The 20,651-nt window shown below is 40.5% G+C and overlaps 1 protein-coding gene across 1 annotated transcript in view; it reads left to right on the top strand.

Moving 5' to 3' along the window:
• Window positions 1-2,440: 2,440 nt before the first annotated feature.
• Window positions 2,441-20,651, top strand: part of ICE1 (interactor of little elongation complex ELL subunit 1) — a 54,833-nt gene continuing 36,622 nt past the window's right edge. Inside the window, exons 1-7 of the mRNA XM_054578348.1 lie at window positions 2,441-2,628; window positions 12,804-12,862; window positions 13,402-13,436; window positions 15,710-15,728; window positions 16,467-16,578; window positions 18,064-18,140; window positions 19,309-19,346. Coding sequence (XP_054434323.1) covers window positions 2,545-2,628; window positions 12,804-12,862; window positions 13,402-13,436; window positions 15,710-15,728; window positions 16,467-16,578; window positions 18,064-18,140; window positions 19,309-19,346 — 424 coding nt within the window. The 5' untranslated portion in view covers window positions 2,441-2,544. The remainder of the gene's footprint in view (window positions 2,629-12,803; window positions 12,863-13,401; window positions 13,437-15,709; window positions 15,729-16,466; window positions 16,579-18,063; window positions 18,141-19,308; window positions 19,347-20,651) is intronic.

Here is a 20,651-nt window from a genome sequence, read left to right as displayed (position 1 = left end):
AATGCTAAGGTGTGAAAAGACAGCAGGCATTACTTAAGGACGTGGAGGTAAAATGTGGGTCTTGAAGGATATGTGGATCACCGCATGCAGAGCTGGGAGGAAGGTGTTCCAAGCAAAGGGAAGACGAGGACAGGTTGCGCACAAGCAGGAAGGCAGCAGTAGCTGTGAGTTCCTGCAGTGGAAGGTGTGTAGTGGGTGTAGGTGGACAGAGCAGAGGAAGATAAAGCTGTACAGTAAGCTGGTGCCTCTCTCAACTAAGGTATTCCAGAAAAAAATACTAATTTAGGAAACCTTAAATAAAAACTTCCTGGGACAAGAAGTTAGAAAGATAAAGTCATCAGCAGCCACACAGATCTCCTCTGCCCTTTCTCTGATGGGTCATGCGAACCCTGAGAAGGAAGATGCCTACTAAGATGGGCTCCTGGTGGCTAACCAGGCAAAAATAAAATAAAATAAACCCCCGAAGCAAATGAAGTCTAGCAGCTATTTCTACACAGAGACCTCTCACACAACCTGCACTTTAGGGAGAAGACTGCATTAAATTCCTGCCTAAGCTGTGTTTCTGCCATCTGAGCCAGCTCTTATAAAGTTGTTCCTGGAATCCTATTTCAACCAATTATGGCTGAGGCTTTCCCCATCCAGTCCAGGCTGCATACCAGTGCCTTTGGACCGATCAAACCAGAAGAATTTGGAGTCCTTATTTGCATGAGAACAGACCAATCAGGGGCTAAGAACAGGGACTTCTGGCCATATAACCCTGAGAGTGCATCTTTCCCTTCCAACTAATAGTGATTTTGCCTGGCTGAGCTTAGGGAGACCTATGTCTCCCTAAGATGCAATGCTGGAGTAGAGGGAAGCAAGCCAGCAAACCAGTGTAGCAGATCAACACAGCATGGAGCAGAGCAGACCGGACAGGAGCAGAGCAGAGCTGTCTCGCTGGAGACAGGCCTGGCTCCAGTGTGCCTCAGAGCCTGCAGGTTGTTTTCACAGCCATGCTGTATCACAATTTAGCTGTTTTGCACTGAATAAAATGTCATTCTTCACTGCATTCCAAATTGAGGATTCTCGTTGGTGTCTGTCTTCCAAGGTCTATCTGCATCCTGCTGCTGTACATCTGTTCACTCCTCCTTTCCCGTTTAACCCTACTCTTATTTTCTACTCATGGGTACGTCTGGATCAGTCAGTAAACTTCCTCAATCAGGTACTCGGCTATCTTAGCTGTCAATGACAAGAACTCTAGCTGTCAGCCAGACTGTGAAAGCAGGGGAAGAAATCCTGGCTGTTTTCTTGGAAGGGGAATTTCCAGTTGCTATTTCCATACTAAAGACTTAGGAAGAAGCTGGTAAGGTCAGCAAGTCTACTTAATACATACAATGCTTGTAATGAATGCTAAGAGTTTAGACTACAACTAGACAACGTGGAAGTTAGGCTGGTTTCTGCTAACCCTGTGGTTATTGAGATTCTGGTGGCAGTGGATAAGGAATTGGAGACACGAAAAACTGCGGTTCAGGCAAAAGAATCGGGACCTGAATTTACTCAATAATTGCGGGCGGGGGGGGGGGAGGCAGGGATTCCTGGTTACCTCCTCCCAAGAGGTATTAAAATGGGACTTGACGAAGGCTGGCTATTGACCAGGAGCCGTGACCGGGTCGCCGAGGACTAGGCCAGGAGCTGCTGCCTTCGGCACCCGGTGGGTGGCAGCGCCCATAGCTAAGCCTCAGGGGGCGGTAGTTGCGTGGGTGGAGAGGTTGGGCCGCAAGGGGACCACAGGAAGCTGGGGTAACTGCGGGGAGGAAAAACATTCCTGCAATAAGAAAGGGTCACCTACAGCGAAGACCGAGACTAAGCGATAAAGCCCACCGAGTGCGGCCAGGGTACCCGCTCGGGGTCTGCCCGCCGCGCGGAGAGTCGGGAACTGTAGTCGTCCGGGTTCCACCCGGACTGGCCGGAGCTGGACAGCGCGGCTGCCTCCAGTTATAAATCGCGCACTTACTAGTTGAGGGTAGGGTCCTTCCAGGGCAGAAGACGCCTTGTATGACGTCATCACAAGTCACCTCCCCTTCGTTGAAGGTTTTAGGTGTCTATGGAAAGTCTGTCATGCAACAAGCCGGTAATAAAATATTAACCCGTAAACGGTGGAGGGAGTGTACCTCCGATGCCTCTTCTCTCCCTGAGTTTTCTTTTGTGGGCGTGGCCCCCTCTGCATCAGCGTGGCTCTTCTCCCTATTTTGCTCAGGCGGAACCTCAGGCCACCCCAAGGAGAGAAGAGAGGCGGGGCCAGCTAGGGCGGGGCGGGGCCCTGGCTGGGCTGGGTCGCGCCCAGGGGCCGCACCGGGTAGCGTTTCTCTCTACTGCCCGAGGCAGCTCTGGCTCGGGGAGCCCTCAGTCCACTCTACGGGGACTTCTGTGCACGAATGGACCCGCCCGGACACGGCGGGAAGCGGCCTGGCAGGCGGCGGCCCCGGCGGCGTCAGCAGAGGCAGTACAGGGCCAAGGCCGCGGGTCCCTGAGTTGCGCGGGTCCACCGGGCCCGGCGGCGACACCATGATGCCGGGCGAGACCCACTCGGCGGCTCCCGGGGCAGCGGCGGATCTCTCGCGGTGTCAGGGCTGCGCCTCCTTGCAGCAGGTGCGGCGCCTTCCTGCAGCCGAGGGCGCGGAGGGGCTCGGTGGGCCCACTGGACGCGAGGCTGGGGTTTGGCCGCGGGGGCTGCGTTTCTGCGCGCCGTCCCAGTTGTCGGCGGAAGCTTTCTTCCCTTCCACCCCGCCCTCCGGTTTTCCGTCCTCTTTCTGTAGCAGTTGCTTTGGGAACGGTTTCCTTTGCTTTACTTGAGATTGAAACTCAGGATTCATTTACTGGGATGCGATGGTGGGGTGGAGTAAGCGAGTTCCGGAGGCCGCCTTATGCACTTACCAGCCTCGCGGCTCCCCAGGGCTTAACGTTTAAATTAATGGGTGATAGGCGAAATGTTGAAGGAATATTTCCCTCCGAGGGTAAGGCTTTTGCTTGTCTTGGCCTGCCTTTAAATATTTCTTGCCTGGAGGCAGGATCTCATGCGACAGTTGGGTTGGCTGGAAGGGTCTTTTATCAGTTGAAGGCATGCAGATACTGGAAGTTTCTGGCGGCTGCTTGGACTGTTCTCTGTAGTGACAGAAGAGGAGTTACTAGTGTCTGGCTCCAGGTCTTGTGAGGTTGTAAAAATAGTCCCAAGTATTCATTTCCAGCTAGAACTTCCTAGCTGTTTGATGGCAGCAACGTTTTAACTTCTTAGTATCAATGTCTTTAATGGTAAAGTGGAGCTGTCCACGCTGATAACCTGTTAGATGTAATTAAATCATCACTTATTTTATATCGTGTTCTAGGCATGAGGGACACATGGTGGGGGAACAAAATAGGTAAGATGTTGTCATAAGTAAGGTATATGTATGCAAATAAGACTTGAGATGGCCTTAGGTCTTAAGAAGAAAATGGAGGAGGAGTTGAAATGATGGTCTTGTCTCTTGGCTGGGGTGGCAGGCAGGGTGTTTTTGAGGGAGTGGCAGTGGAGATCTTGATGAGAAGGAGCAGACTAGAATAAGTGAGGGAGGGCTTTGCAGATCGAAGGATTAACAGGTGCAAAGGTTACTGAAGTGAGAAGGAGCACAAGTGTCTTTGAGGAGCACAGGGTAGTTGATGTGAGCATACTGGGGAGGGGAGATTGCTGATTGTGATGAGACCAGAAAGGAACGTAGGACTGATGGGCAACTAAGAAAAGCTTGTGTGTGCACGCATGTATGATCATGAGCTGATCTCAGGTATTTTTATTGTTGAGATCAGGGGAGGGAGAAAAGGGAGTCACGCACTGGTACTCTGGATTAGGAGAACTAGTAGTAAAATGATGGCGTTTGAGCTGCATATAAGGCATTTACAATATGGGGTGGGTTTTTTTCCCCTCAAAAACCTGGGAACATGAGTGAAATCATGAATCTTTGATAACTTGTCTTTATTATTTGCGTCAGTTTATTCAACAAATACTTATGTGCTGTGTTTCAGACAGTGATTCCAGCATTGATGGGGAAAAGACAAATATCCTTGCTCTCTTGGAGCTTCCTTTTTAGGAGGCAGGGGGTGGGGGAGACAAGTTATGTGAGAAGGTAATAAATACATTGAAGATAAATTAAGCAGAGAAGAGGGGAGGACAAGCTGGGGAAGAAGGGACCAATGGGTGGAAAGGCCTCACAGAGAACGTTATGTTTGAGTGGGGTTGTGGGGATGGGGGCTAGAAAGGAAGCTTTGTACATAGTTTGGGAGAAAAGCACCCCAGACAGTGAAGAAACAGGTGTGGAGGCATGACGCAGGAGCTTGCTCAGTGAGCTTGGGTAAGAGCAGGGAGGCTATGGATCCGGGGTAGCGTGAATGTTGATGTCTTCATTTGTTTCGGGCTGCTCTCTGGGATAGAGTGGATGTTAGTGTCTTCACCTGTTTGGTTGGCCTGTAATAACAGAAATTTATTTCTCACAGTTCTGGTGGATGGTAAGTCCAAGATTAAGGCACCAGCAGATTTGGTGCTGGTGACGGCCTGATTTCTGGTTTATGAGTGGCTTCTGGCTGTGTCCTCATGGTAAAAGAGGGAAGAGAGCGCTCTGGCCTCTCTTATATAAGCAGTATTCTATCCATGAGGGCTTTGCTCTAATGACCTACCTAATCACCTTCCAAAGGCCACAAGGCCAAATTCCATCATATTGGGGATTAGATTTCAACCTATTAATTTTTAGTAAGGGCGGTGGGGGGGGGCAGAGGAGGGCGTCTATGGTAGTCAGGGAATCTGATGAAGTTCCAAAAAGGACCTGATCATACAAGCCCTTATAGATGTTGTGAGGATTTTGACTTTTACTCTGAAAGAATAGTGAGCCATTGGACACTTTTGTTTAAGAGAGAAACCCCTGTGAATTATTCTGTTCAGTTGTGGATCTGATCCTCCTTCAAAACCTATTCTACCCATAGTAGTCCCCATCTTGCTTAAAAGTAGCAACTGTAGCCTTGTTACTTAGGCCAGACACTATGTGATCCTTTATTCTTCTCTCTCAAACCTGCATCCAGTCCATCAACTGATTGTATTGGCTCTATCTTTGTTATCCATTGGGGCCTTATGTGCAGGAAAGAAATCATTGTGAATTATTCTTTTCAGTTGTGGATCTGATTTTCTTTCAGAAACCTGGTTTACCTATAGTAGTCCCCATCTTGCTTAAAGTAGCAACGGTATCCTTCTTGTTAACTTAGGCCAGAAACTATGTCATCCTTAATTCCTCTCTGTCAAGCCTGCATCCAATTCATCAACTGATTCTCTTGACTCTTATCTTTGTTATCCATTCACTTCTCACCATCTCCACTGCTTCCACTCTTGAGTGAATGACTATAATCTGTTGCCTGGAAATTATTGCAGTAGCCTCCTAAGGAGTCTGCCCTCTTCCACCCTTGCCACATCCCCACTGTTGGTTCTCAAAACAGCAATATGAGTAAACCTGTTAGGCCTGTAAACCCAGGTGTCTGCATACTTTTTCTGTGAGGGGCAAGTTCATAAATATTTGGTGTCCTGGTGGTCTTGTTTATTACTACTCAACTCTGCCATTGTGTAAAAGTAGCCACAGGCAGCACTAAAGGAATGGGTGTGGTGTGTTCCATCAAAATATTTCTAAAAAACAGGCTAAAGGCCTCAGTTTGCAGACCCCTTCCTCATCTCTGGACACAATGTTGCATTTGGGTTTTCTGTTGCCTGAGGTGTCTTTTTAGGGGAAGAGGGTGAATAGAGTCTCTGGAACAAATCTTTATGTTGCAAAGTAAGGCTGGAAAAATAGATTCATGGAAGATTATAGGGGACCTTTAATGGTTATAGCTTTGCTCTTATTTCTGTCAGCGTTATGGAGCGGAGAAGGACTCTGCATAGTTAGCACATAAGAGCAGTGCTTATAGTAAGAATTACATGGTGATGTGCAGAATGGATTGGAAGAAATGCAACCAGCTCTGGTAAATTACTTTATTAATGCATACTAATGATAATAAAAGCTTGGATTAATTGAAATTTCCTGGGCCTGGGAATGGAGGAGGGAAAGGTTCTGATTCTGAGAAACTGCAGAGTGGACAGACCTCAAGTCAGAGAGAGAGAAGGTACAGAGATTTAAAATCTGAGTGGCTGTGAGAACCGTGGTAGAGGCAGGAGAAAGCAAAACCAAGTCGGTGGCAGTGTTGGAAATGTGGACCTGAAGTTTTGGGATGACTTGGGAACTGAGGATTTTCACATTTGTTGTTTGTGAAGCACAGTTCCTTCAGGGCACACTAACATACTTCCAAGGAATTAGAGAAGAGGCCACAGTGGATGAATGTTGAGTTCATTTTAAGAATTTTATTTGATGAGTGATGGGAATGGGAGAATAGAGGAGTATGTTCTGTTACTTAAACTTTGAAAATCTTTGTGACAATTCAAGGAACTGTGTGCCATCAGGAGTCAGTGAAGGAAGACCAGCTGGGTAGTGAGGAAGGTGAGCATGGAATGGTGAGAAGTAGAAATGGATAGAGTTAAATAGGCAGCTTATAGGAAATCAGCTTTGGAAAGCATGAGAATTGAGAACAGGCAGTTGGATTTGTCAGTGAGAGGTTAGTAACCACCTTAGGAGAGACATTTCTACATTTGTTCCACAGCACAACATCAGGTTCTGTGCTCCAGTTAAAGTGCAAGAGAGAAACTTAAGAGGTTCTATACAGAGAGACAGTATCCGGCCGTGTAGTTTTAACACACTGAAACTTCTGGATTTTGCAGAAAATGTGCAAGCATATTACAGGCCCCTTCCCTGCAGGAGGCAGGCACATCAGTGCTGTGACTTCATTCTGAGCTGTAATGGGAGTCTAACTGTCGCTGTCCTTCCTGATTGAACAGTTGTTTGCTCGCACTTACTCCTCCCTGTACTCATTCTTAGTGGTTGAACAGATACAGTCTGTTTGCTGAGATCATGGCTTGATTTAGAAGCATATGGATGACCACATTTTATGCATCTTTTTTGCTTGTAGTCTAACATATCATCTCATCTCTGTTTTCTCATCCTAACTGATCACAGTGGTTCGTGAGAGACCTATAGGTTACTGTCCATATGGGTTGCCAAAATTTGGTAGTTATAAACCAGTATGAGCCTCACTGTCATGATCTGCACAATAAACAAGTCTTACATTAAGTGGTTTTAAGTCAAGCTGCTGTAAGTCATTTTATTCCTATGAAGGAGAGGCACTCCCTCCCCACCTACCCGTTTTTTTTTTCTTGCCAGTTTCATTCATTGTAGAGCCAACCATTATATCTCTTGGGGATCCAGATGAGAATTTGAAGCACAGGGCTATACTGTTTAGCTAGTGTAACTAGAACAGCTTTAGAGTAGATGGTGTTTGGCTGTTTTTGGAGCAGATTTGAGCCTATGATTTATATAAACTTGTGCTGGACTCTCATTGATAATTGCTTGTAGTTTGAACTTCATCATCTGAAACTTAACACGTATGTCTCCATAGACATATTGATTTGTAAATGGTTATGTTACAGGGATGCTCACAGAGTTTTAATTCATTCATTTAGTAAATGTTTATTGAGCGCCAGTGCGTTTGTGATGCCATGATGTGTTTTGAACACAGTCAAGAACAGAAGAGGCATGGAGCTCATGTTCTACATGAGGTTACAGATGAGTGAGAAAGCAACCAGACTGTAACCATAATGCAGCCCTGGCTGGTGTGGCTCAGTGGATTGAGTGCTATCCTGCAAACCAAAAGGTAGCCAGTTTTATTCCCAGTCAGGGCATATGTCTGGGTTGCAGGCCAGGTCCCAGTAGGGTGCGCCCGGGAGGCAACCATACACTGATGTTTCTCTCCCTCTTTCCTTCTCTCCCTACCTTCCCCTCTCTCTATATAAACAAATAAAAAATCTTCAAAAAAAATTATGCAGTAAGTACTACGTTGGGTGATAGACAGCGTACCTTGAGCATCTAGGAGGGGCATCTGAAGGCTTCCTAAGAGGAAGTGAACCTAAATTGTGTTCTGAAGGACGGTGTGTAGTTAATTAAAAGAGAAGAGATGTAAGGAGAGTATGTGGATGGGGACATGTCATGTTCAGAGGCTTGGAGGGGAGAAAGTCGTTTGTGATGGATTAGGCCCAAAGTCGAAGGTACAGGTAACAAGACCAGGCTGGAGAAACTGGGTTGGGAACCCTCCAGAAATCCAAGTTTCTAGACTCCAACCATGGACCTGCCTTGCAAGCAGGCCTTTCTAAGGATAGTAGTCTCTGGCCTCCTATGGTGACACTTTCGTACACACAGCTTGAGGGTGCTCTGACCAGCTAGTGTGTAGAGATCAGAAACCTGGGATGCTACCAAACATCCCAGAATGCACTGGACAGCTCCCACAAGTAAGAATCTGCGAGCCCAGAATGATAGCAGTGTTAGAGTAGCAATGACTTAGGCAATTTACTTTTCCCCAAATAATCTTTTTAATTATTTGCTGTGTATCTGTTTATTTTACTTGTTTATTTAGTATTAACATTCCGTAAACTACCCTGGCCAGACCTGCTGATGTGATTTTTGCCCGGGGCTGTCCTGCTGCCCCCTCCCGCTGTCCTGTGGGCTCAGCCACCGTGTTGATTCCACTTCCCCCAAAATGGAAGGGAAGATAGGAAGCACAGAGTGGATTTCTTTTTCTCCAGTGCTACATATTCATGGTGACATTTAGGAAGAGATTGTATGGATGAAATTTAAACAGTCCACTATAGAAAAGGAGTGAAAGGAGACAGAAAGTCTGAGTAGAGGGCTTTTTTGAGAATTGTGTTGTGGCCTGGTGAGCAAAGTATAAAGCATAGCTTGAGGAACTCAACCAGAGGGCAAACAAAAAGAAAAGATGGTAGTTAGGGGAGAAGAGAGAATTGGGAGTACATCTGAGCCTTACAATAGGTATTGGAATAGAAAATCAGAAGAAGAAACCAGGGGTGCTGGAAGAAAAGCAGTATTCAAAGAAACCACATCACCTTAACTGCTACCTGGAGAGGAAGAGTATGCCAAGTTTCGCTTCTTTCCTTGGAGGCCGGGCACTATTCGGGCACTTGTGCGTGTGCCTGAGAATGTACGTGAGGCGGGAGGCGGGCTCCAAGGGCCCTCCAGCCAGACACAGCCTGCTCAGCGTTCACAGCTCCGAGACTCATTATTTGGAGATCTTTGTTGCAGTTAGTGTAAGTGACATTTGAATCAGATTGGAGAAAACAGAATGTTTTATTAGGACACTGCAGTATCTGACCAGACTGCCACCCAACCAGGCCTTAGGGAAAAAGTTAGTCAAGGACTAGACTAGAATGCTGTAGGAAACTGAAAAGTCATCTTCATTTAGTATGTGGGGTTTCTTTTTCCTTATATAATGAATGGTATGTTTTGTGAAATTAGGCTTTTATTTTTATTAGTTATACATGAGCATAGTTTAGAGAGACAGCTAGATAACCAAGATTTGTGAAGATAGTTCCCGGCCCTTCTCATTCCTCCTTCCCAACAGACAGTGCTTTTCATTGTTTTGCACAGTGTGCTTCCTAATAAACTTATATATTGTTAAGTAACAGACTTGTGTTGCTACTTCTTGTTTTTTATTCTTAGGCTTGTTCAGTGTCTGACTTTGAAAGGTGAGCATTGAACTCTCTCTCTGCCCTTTATCCCACCCCACCTGAGTGCCCTTTCTGTTCCCCCTAAGCCTTCGCATAGTTAAGATTTCAGTCCGGTCACTATGGCCACTGACCTAACTGTACGTTATTCACAGCTAAGCTCTGTAGTAAATTATGATTATTTTTCCTTTCCTGTGTTTTCTTGTTTCCCCTGGTTAATGATTATATCCTTAATTCAGTTTACTCATCTTAAAAATGTTAAGGAGTGCTTACCTTACGATGGGGGCCAAGTTAAGCATTTTGGCTCATCTTGTTTAATCCTGATAGCAAACCAGTTCTGTGGCCTCCCAGTGTTTGTCTCCTTAATCTGTGCAGTTAGAAATGGTTCTGCAGCGGGGAGGCTTCCAGTAAATTTGCCCAAAGGTCACTCAGCCAGAAAGTGGAGGAACAGGAATTTGAATCCTGCTGTGTGTCTGCAGTCTGAGGTCTCTGGAATGTCTCTGGCCTCGTCCTTCACTTTACAGGTGGCATCTGGAAGCAAGGTGGGGGTGGTGAGATTGACTAGAAGAACTTGAAACAGTGGAAAAAGGAAGAATCGCTTTTACAAAAATACTGTAATTTAAATGCATGATGGAAACCATCTATATACATTCACCTGCACTTTTCTTTCAGTTGGGTATAAATATCCTTTTAACGCTTTCATTCCAGCAGATAATTATGTTGTTTCCTTCTTAGGGGAAAAATTCCCTCCTGAGCCCTCAGCTCTTTTTCTGGTACTCAGCTGCCGCCTTAGAGTCTCTTTACCTCTGTTCTGTGCCCCACATTGTCCTCTGTTGACTTATCCATGGTTTTGGTGGCACCTGTTCACATCCTCCAGTACCTCCTTGAACAAGGATGTCTGGGAAGTAAGTTTATGGAGGCTTTGCAGATTTGAAAATACCTGTTTTACTATCACTATTGATTGATAGTTTGTATAGACTTTTACTTGGAATTCATTTGTCTTCAAAGTTTTGAAAGCTTGCTTTCTAGGCTCTAGATTTCTCATTTTCTAGATGGCTATTGAGGTCTGAAGCCACTCTGATTTCACATTCTTTGCGTATGACTTGTTTCATTGTCTTTTTCTCTCAGGATTCTTTGCTTTGTTTTTGATGTTCTGAAACTGTATACTGATGTGTCATGGTTTGGATCCTATTTGTATCTGAGTGTTGGGCCCTTTAATTTCGGAACTGCTGGCTTCATTTCTGAGATTTTTTCCTTGAACAATATTTCTTTGGTTATTTCCCCATCTTTTCTATTATTCCCTCTGGAATTCTTATTGTTGGGCATGTGGGGCTACCTCTTACACTGACTCTAATTGTTTTTATTCTTTGTTGTTTTCCATGTTTTTGGTTTGTTGTATTTTGGGGGACAGTTTTTTTCAATTTCATCTGATCTTTACCTGTTTTTAATTCATTACAACAATTTTATTGAGATATAGTTCATATACCATAAAATTCATCCTTTTAATGTGTATAATTCAGTGATTTTTAGTGTGTTCACAGTTACCTTGTCACCACTATGCAATCGTGCAAGAGGTTCATCAACACACTTGTATATCCCTGCCAAGAAACCTCTTCAATACAGGGTTGGGCAAAAGTAGATTTACAGTTGTGACTACATGAAACAGTTTATTCTTATATTATTATTTATCATTGTATTTTTCATATGAACAACTGTAAACCTACTTTTGTCCCTCCCTGTAGGAGCAGTTACTCTCCGTCCTCCACTGCCTCCTCACCACTCCCCCCACCCCCACCCCAAACAACCACTAATCTGTCTCTGGATTTGCCTATTATGAACAATTTACGTGGACGGAATCATACAGCATGGAATCTTTTATGTCTGGCTTCTTTCACTTAGCATAATGTTTTCAAGGTTCATCCATGTTGTATCATGTGTCATTTATTCCTTTCCATTGTCAGATAATCACATTGTATATCTGTATGACATCTTGTTTATTCATTCATCAGTTGATAGACGTTGAGTTTATTTTTACTTTCTTGCTAGTGTGAATAATACTGCTATTAATAAGGGTGTACAAGTTTGGCCTGGGCATGTGTTTTCAGTTCTCCTGGATATATACCTAGGAGTGGAATTGCTAGATCATATGGTTAATAACATTTTGAGGAACTGCCAAACTATTTTCCACAGCAGCTGCACCATTTTATATTCCACCAGCAATGTATAAGGGTTCCAGTTTCTCTACATCCTCTCCAACACTTGTTATTGCCTGTCATTTTGATTTTAGCCATGCTAGCGGGTGTTTATAATCATAATTTTTAAGAGCTTTTTCTTTTAATTTCTAAGAGCTCTGACTATTTATTTTAAAAACTGCTTATTTCATGAATTTAATTAATTTATCTCAGATTGTATTAATTTTTTCGAAGCTTCTCAGCTTTTACTTACTCCAAGGTATTTTGGCCTTTCATGTTACAAGTTTCTGTCTGAGCTTCATTGCAGTAGTTCTGGGTGGGCCATTTATGGATTAAGTAATATCTGATGTCATTACCATTAGATCTTATCTCCAGGCTGGTTAGAGTTCTCCAGATCCTCAGGGAAATTGTTTCTTGTCTCTGCCTGGAGAACATGAAGATTGGCTGTCACGGTCTGAGAGCTCCATGGGGAGAAGAATCAGGCAGCGAGTGTGCATGGGTGTACCCTATCCCTCTGTTCCTGGTCTAGTCCACCTGCTGCAGGTGTTCACAGTGTTCCAGGAAGAGGCTTCTTCAAAAAGCAAAGCTCTTGCTAGATAAGGGAGGACTGATTTCTGTGAGGCATGGCTGAGAGGAACCTGGTGTTACTGATTTCCAAGCTTGTTGATGCTTTGCAGTATAAACTGAGTGCGCCACACTGAAATCAGGTGCATACAATCAGAGCATCTGTACACCTACCTTGCTCATAGAGTTATCATTCAGATAAAAGAGATTCATAAAAAGGCAGTGTGAGCTCAGGATCACACAGCATATGTCTCTGTTATATACAATGAAATAATAGGTTTATATATTTCTGTGTTTATGTAATGCAGTAAACAGTATGTTTATAATGACATTATAGTAAAATTATATTTAAACTAATTTATGTTAAAACAAGTAGCTGACTGTAGTGTTTTTTTTTCTTTCAGAATTTAAATGAATATGTCGAAGCATTAATTACCTTGAAGCAAAAAATTATTAATACAGAGTGAGTATGTTTTCATGTGAGTGGCTGAACTTTGTGGACTTGACAGACAAGCTGAAGCAGGAGGCAGTGTTAGACCCCGGGGCCTGAAAGGCGAGCTGGCGTTTCTCTTCTGAGGCCCACGCAGTGTTGTTCTGATCATAATGAAACACCTGTCCTCATCGTTAACCTTCTGTTACTGGCTTTTACAACAAGGCTCATGGCTTAGGAAGTGATTTTTGCTAAACTGGACATTTTTTTAAAGCTGTTTTCTATCTCCAAAGCCTTCTTAGCTTTAGGACAGGGCATCAAATTTCCTCAGTATTTCATTTATTTATTTTTAATTCTATAGAAGTCACATAATTTATAGGCTAAGAGGTTAGATCAAAAGGATTTTAAGTGAAAAGCTCATGTATCAATGCTCTGTTTTTAAGGAATTTAGGGTAATATATGTATGTTTGTATATATAATTAAACATAAATTCATTGTAGGAAGAGAAGTACCTTGCATATTTTGAAACATAATTTTAACATAGTATAACAATTCTTTTTTTGTTGTTGCAGTAATTTGTTAACAGAATATCAGAAGAAATGTGATGATATCCTTTTATTGGCTTTTTCCTTTGAATTTTTAAATTTATTTGTGATTTTTTAAAGAAATGTCAGGTATTCATATTATCTTTTGGAGGGCATTATTTACAGGCTTAAAGTAGGAAGTATTTCTGACGAGCAGAATAAACAGCTGGTCCTTTACTGTTACTACATGTTTTGTGATAAAGACTGCTGGTCTCCTTATTTGAGCATTTATTTTATTTTTGTTACTGATTTTGGTTTTCTTAAGGTGTCGCAAGCTTTTCAATGAGTAGGTCTTTTTTACTTGTACCGCGTACACGCCAAGTGATCTCTAGTCGCACAGTCGCCATTTGTTCAATAACCTTGGAGAGCACCTGTGGTGTAGTTGGCCTCTGGTGGAGTAATTTCTTGGCAGTGTTCAAATAGTGTGTGTAATTGATCCTTCCTCATCTTGTGTGATGACTCTTACCCTGAATTATTTCTCTCCCATAAAAATAAAATTTCTCTCATAAAAACACACATACATTTTCAGGAAGTCACTGAGGTACAACCTAAGCTTCAATATTGGGGCAGATTCAGCTATTCACAGCTGGCAGCCCTTCAAGGTCAGCTTCAGTATTGCTTCTGGTACCCTGAACGTATTTGTTTGTGTTGCTGTCACACCTCATTTGTGTGATTAGAGCAGTGAAATCAAGGTATTTAACACTGGGGTTTACTTTTCGTGTTTGAATTTTTACATTAATAAAAATATGTCATTGAAATTTCTTGTGCCTTATTTGATGAAAGTATCAGTCTATTTAACTGTAAATGTGTATTATTGCAAGAGTAATATCTTTGCTTATAAAAACTGTACAGAGAGTTATTACAAGTACTTTTAATTAGCTACATAGGAAAACAGGCAGTCAGTTCCATTTGCTGATTCTGTTGCCATTGAGATGTTTATTGCTATGTGTGTTCATTACATGATTTTTGTAAGAAATGGCATAATCTTTTTGAGGTAGTTACACAAGCAAGAAAAATTATTTACTTTTCTAAAATTTGCAGAATTTTCAAAATCAAAATTGTTAGAATAAGTTACTAAAAATTGATAAATCTTTCAGTTCTTGAATTTTCATTCTGTGATGTGGTAATCGGATTTTTAAAAAAATTCATTAGGCATTTGCCCAAAATAGATATTTGTTGAACCTCAAGTATGTAGTGATTTGCTCTACATCTTGAAATACCAATGTTGCAGAGTTAGTTTGGCTTTCTAACTTGATATCTTACTTTTTTTGTATAATTCTGACCATTTCATTGCCTATTCCTTTTTCTAAGGGGCACAGTATATTTTATGTCATCGGGTGTTTTTTGAGCTTTTTTTTTCTTGCAAAGGTTGCAGTAGTTTAGCATGAATAAAATACATTCTTTAATCTTGAGAAGTTTACATTCTAATAGGAGGATACAGACTTGTTACAAACATTTGCTATATTGTGATACGAGTAGGAATTTATAGGAGATGAAACTTAAATGAAGCATTCGTTGCTATCTTAGAACATGACTGGCAGCTTGAGATGAGAAGTGAAGTTTTCAAATTGTGTAAATTGTAAAAGTGAGGGATTATCTAGGTTTTATGTTCTCCCTATCTTCTTTCTTTATTATTCATTGAATGTAGTTTCCTCTTGTTTTAGTAAGAATGTAACTCTTTTTGATGGAATTATGGTATGGACTCTGAGAAAGAAAGGACAGGTTGTTTGGGGGTTCTGATATATACAAGATTCAAGATATTTTTGATCAGTTTCATATTGTCTTTATTAGAATTCAATTTTTGTGTAATTTTTATTTACTTGTTTATTTATTTATTTATTTATTGGGGGAAGGAAGAAAGAGGGAGAGAAACATTGATGTGAGCGAGAAGCAACCATCGGTTGTTTCCCATATGTGCCATGACCAGGACCAAACCGAAAACCTAGGCATGTGCCCTGACCGGGAATCTAACCAGTGACTGTGCTTTGTGGGATGACACCCAGCCAACTGAGCCACTCCTATCAGGGCTTAGAATTTAATATTAATCATATATTTAATCATATCTTTTTAATTTAGAGAAGTGAATATTTTGACTCTTGGTACATGTTATAAATAGGAATAATTTAGTAAAAATCTTTATCACTGTTACATGTATGTTTTAGATGAAACATTGAATATTTCCTAGGAATTATGATCTTGCTTATATGCACATTGAATACACATTTTTTAAGTGAGTTTTGTTTTCAGACAAGTATTAGTAGGTAAAATATTCAGAGTTTTCTTTAACAAGTTTTACAGCTGCAGTTTGCCAGAAGGTAAGCTATCTTTTTTAATAGTTGATTTGGGCAAGACATTTATCTGCCTAGATTTTTAAATGGATTTGAACAAAGTGCTGTATAAGTTTGACACATTATTTGGAATGCTGCTTTGATGATCATGATAAAAGAAAATTCATGTTTTCCTTACTATTAAATTGTCCAAATGAAATTTTTATTAAGGCTTTAAATTATCACCTGGTTTGACTTTTCAGTAACTTTTACTGATCATGTCACCATTGAGATGAAGCTTATTATTATGTAATTATCGTCATCTGCGTGAATTGGACCGTTTAATGGGGATATCTTGTGTATTTGAAACAATTTAAAATAGACTTACATAAAAATTTAGCAATATTTCATACTCTGAGTACATTGATCACTTAGGAGAAGGCAAAAAACCACAACATTGTCTGTCGTTTAATTTGAATAAATAGGGATGAGTTCAAGATTGGAAAAGCCAACTTACTTGGCAGATTGCCCTTTAATATATTCTCCAGCAGATTGAGCATCTGCTGTATCTGCTTCTTAAGTGGCTTTTTTAAATATACTTTTACCAGAAATAAATAGACTACAATGCCAGAGAAATAAAAAGCAACATGAGGATCATGTTGGTATTAATAGAAAGAATACATTTAGAAAGAGAAAGTCTTTTATTCCTTTTTTGTTTTGGTTTAGAAAACAGTTGAAAATCACCAATAGATATACCTAATAATTCACTACATTGTCCATTTTTAGAGAGAACAGTACTCTGCATCACCAAGTGGAACAGATGCTTCAAAAAATTTCTCCTCTGCAGAAATGTCAGGAAGAATTGGGATCTTTAAAAGCTGAGCTGGAAGAAAAAAAGGTACCTAAAGTAATTTTCTTCCAAAGCTTTGTCTTCAATTAATTAAGAGATTCTGATTCATTGTTACTGGGATAAGGGGACATTTTGTATGTTAACAAAGGAAATAAATGCTAGTCAGGGTACTTTAAGTGTGTCACTATACTTAGTGACCATTGAACTAGCTGACGTATGGCTTGGTCCTTATAGTAACCATTAAATCTTTAATTCTGTGTTCATTGTTACACTTTTTGAAAGGGGTTCATTAGAGGAACCTTCTAGCTGTGAAATTGGGGCTCCTTGTGTCCTGCATTGATGGCCTTTGATTGCCCTTTCACTTTTTTCTTTCTTTAAGTGTAAAATTACATGAAAAAAAATTAAAGGTAGCAAAAGCATGTTTTCCGTTTCAAGATCAGGTTGCAGGAAGTTTATTTAATATAGTATAAGCTTTTTAAAATACATTTTGGTTCCTCTTCATAGGAGTCTTAGAAGAGAATTCATGGCTTTTATAGTTAAGAAAAACCTGAAGCTAATAAAGTGAGGTGGTTTGCATAAGACCAGCTGTAGCCAAGCTGGGATGATTCTTGGCTTCTCTGCCTATTTTCTAAGGTCTTCACAGGATAGTGTTTGTGCCTCTCAGTCTTCAAATTGTGGCATTTTAGCAATGCCACACACTTGTCTGAGGTCTTACATACTTTAACAGTGATTGATTTTGCTATTTTTGTAGATATTCTTTATTATATATTTGACTATGCAGTGAAAGTTAAACAATAGCAACCCCGACCTTGAATTTTGTCTACCTCTTGATTGTATAATAATCTCATCGGTCTTATCTGAGAGGAAACAGGAACTGGAGTCAGCTAAATGATAAGCCCCCCACACTCACTCACTGCGACTTTGGAAGACTAAGTCATTGTGTGGACCCTCAGACCCCTCATCTGTGAAAAGAGGTCATACAGCCCTTCTCTCAGAGCTATGGCGATTAAAGGAATGAATGTCATATACACATCATATTATGATATAAAGCTATTCAATAACAGTTTCTCATTCCATTGTGGCCATGAAGGTGTATATATTGGTTGGGGTTGACACATTTTTTTCAGTAACTGTTAAGTATAACAACTTGTTTTATGTTTAGTAGTAACAACTTGTTTTATGTGTTGTAGTAACAGTAGCTTATATTAAGCTCTAAAGTTTCTTTAGGTTTTGTTGAATTTTAATTGGTTGAGGTAAAAATATTAACTATTCAATATTATGAAGATTTTTAATTGCCTTAAAATTAATATATTTTCAGTTTCATAAATTAGTAATCACATTACATCTAATGAGGAGGGGGTTATATCCTTTAAAATGTTCAATGAATTGTACTTCAGTTTCCTAACATATTATTCATTTGACTAATTTCATACCTTTAAATGATGATAATGTAGCTTTTCAAGCTCAAAATAAGTTATTCTGATGGTCATGACTTCCAAATTGACAGTATATATCTATTTCTATTTTTTTTAGAGTTCTCTAAAGTTGTATCAGGATACTCATCAGGAATATGCTCGTGTAAAAGAAGAATGCTTGAAAACTGATGCTCAGTAAGTAGTTTTCAAATGACTGTGGAAATAGGGTCTTCATCTTTGAAAATTCTTAAATTAATAAATGTTTCTCTTCTGCCTATCTTTGGGTTTGTTGGCTGTAATTAACTGTGCAGTCTTGAGTGTCACTCAACCTTGGTGTCCACATCTGTCAAATGTACATTGTAACTATCTTGAGGGATTATAAAGAGGGTTAAAAAAGCCATACATGTCAAAGGGCTATACAAAGAAAGAACTCTGTAAACATGTTTATGCCTTTGTATGGCATGCATGCTTGTGTATCTGTGTGTATAAACACTATACACTCCTTTCTTTCTACCAGCACTCTAACAGATATCATACAGAGTGAGTGTCTCTGTTACGATTCATAGAAAGGGCTGCTGAGAAGCGTCCAGTTAATTATTTTAAGTTTAATTCTGTATTCACATTATTCAACAAACTTGTGAGCTAACATAGTTATTTATCTATTTAAAGATTTTTGTGTATTTTTAGAGAGAGGGGAAGGGAGGGAGAGAAACATCAATGTGTGGTTGCCTTTCACGTGCCCCCTACTGGGGACCTGGCCTGCAACCCAGGCATATGCCCTGCCTGGAAATCAAACCAGCGACCCTTTAGTTATTAGCAGGCCGGCACTTAGTCCACTGAGCCACACCAGCCAGGGTAGTTTAATGTTGATAAAGTGATAAACTCAGAGATCCTTTTGCAGAGTTACCTCCCTTTTCTGATGCAAATCCATCCTAAAACGAGTGCACGTCTCCAGCCAAGGCCTCTCTTAACAGCGGTATTGTGAGCACTCCAACCATCCATGCTTGCAAAAGCAGCATTGTTAATTAGAGGCTGCACTGATTCTAAGAGACCATCCAGACAAATCAGCTTGGTTGATAGATGAGGCCAGTGTGGTTCAGAGAGAAAAATACAGATTTCTTTAATCCATTTTACAACTATTACATACTAAATGGCATACTGTTTTTTTCTTAGGTTTGCTCTACCTTTAGAGTAGTCACTGGTAATTTTAGTGGTTGATGCATGATGCTTGTTGTGACTGTCATTTACTTTGTTATGTAAATCTCAGTAATTAAAAATAAATACCACAAATTATAGTGTATATTTTTTTCTGTTATATACATATTTTTTTTTACCATTTTAAAATACAAAATTTTATTTTTAGGAAAAAGAAACTAGAAGCCAAGGTGAAGAAGCTGGAAGGTAATGGCACTATTGGTATCTAGCTACTCAGGGTAACTAAGAGATTGTAGTACTTGATTAAGTAGTTGAGTCATTGTGGTTTCTTTGATGGCACGTCCCTGGTGACTGTACTCAAGGGTACCATTGGGGAAGAAGTTTGAATACTGAGTTCCTTTCAGTTACTGGATAGTAGCATGAAAGTGGAATGTGGCAAACCCTTGAAATGCTGCACTCAAGATAATAGCAGCCTATACTTTTACTGTAAAAAGCAGTGATTAATAAAAGGATTTAATTTTGAAATTTGAATCTTATGGGGCTTTCTCATTTTTTCCTAATGAAATCAGTGGTTAGTAGAGAAGGTTACTACTTTCAGTACCAAGAAACTTGAGGTATTTAGATAGTTATGACATCACCAGTGGAGAAATTTCTGTGAAGTTACCTACTTTGAGGATTGTCACTTTGTCCTTGGTCTTCCCCATGCCCTATTGTTTTGTTAGGAGTTTTTGGCCCGTACTGAATAGGCAGAGTGCAGAGGCGCCCTATGAGGATCTTTTCAGTGCTCATGGGGCAGCTAATAACCCTGTCAGGAATTGAATGCAAAATCTTTTTTTCTGTTTTCTTCCTCTTTCATTGGGGTGGTTGGGACGTGGAAATAACATCCAGTAGAGACAAGGAGCTCTCTGTAAGACTCATCCTGGTACATGTTTCTTTTATTCCCGCATGGGCTTTAGCAATCCTCTTAAATCTTCTGTGGCTTACTGACCCTGCATTTCGCTGTTTCATCATACTTACAGGACTCTGCTTCAAAGAATGCTATAGTTTTCATTTAGAGTGTGAAGTAAAGATTTAAATTTTAGTTGGATCAGGATATATAGGTACAAGAAAATAGTCATCAGTTTACCCTGACTGAACCTCATTTTTTTAAGGTTATGACTCTATAAATATTTTGGTAATAATTTTTTCTTTGATTTCATTGTTGCACAAACATTAATAGTATAGCAGTAAATACAACAGCACTGTGTTCTTTATAAATATTGCCCTCTCTTGCTAGTATGTGGAGATAAATATCTATTCAAGGAAATATTTTTAAAAAGATCTGAAATGCCTTTGAGACTATTTACAACTTTTAGAACAGAATTCCTTTGAAGCAAAAGTGTAACCTTTATTTTCCATGTTACAAATTTTTTTTCTAGTAAATGATAGGGAATAATAATTGTATAAGGAGGTACTAAGGCTTATCAAAATGAATCGGAAAAGGATTGCTACTCTGGTGTTTTATGGGATATTACTTTTCATAACGATTGTGTATGAACGTACTCAGATAAA

Source organism: Pteronotus mesoamericanus, unplaced genomic scaffold, assembly GCF_021234165.1.
Source record: "Pteronotus mesoamericanus isolate MK-2021 breed Mesoamerican mustached bat unplaced genomic scaffold, CSHL_Meso_final contig_50, whole genome shotgun sequence".
NCBI lineage: Eukaryota > Metazoa > Chordata > Mammalia > Chiroptera > Mormoopidae > Pteronotus > Pteronotus mesoamericanus.
The sequence above is the reverse complement of the archived record's forward strand: the minus strand, read 5'-3'. Positions and strand labels throughout refer to the sequence as shown.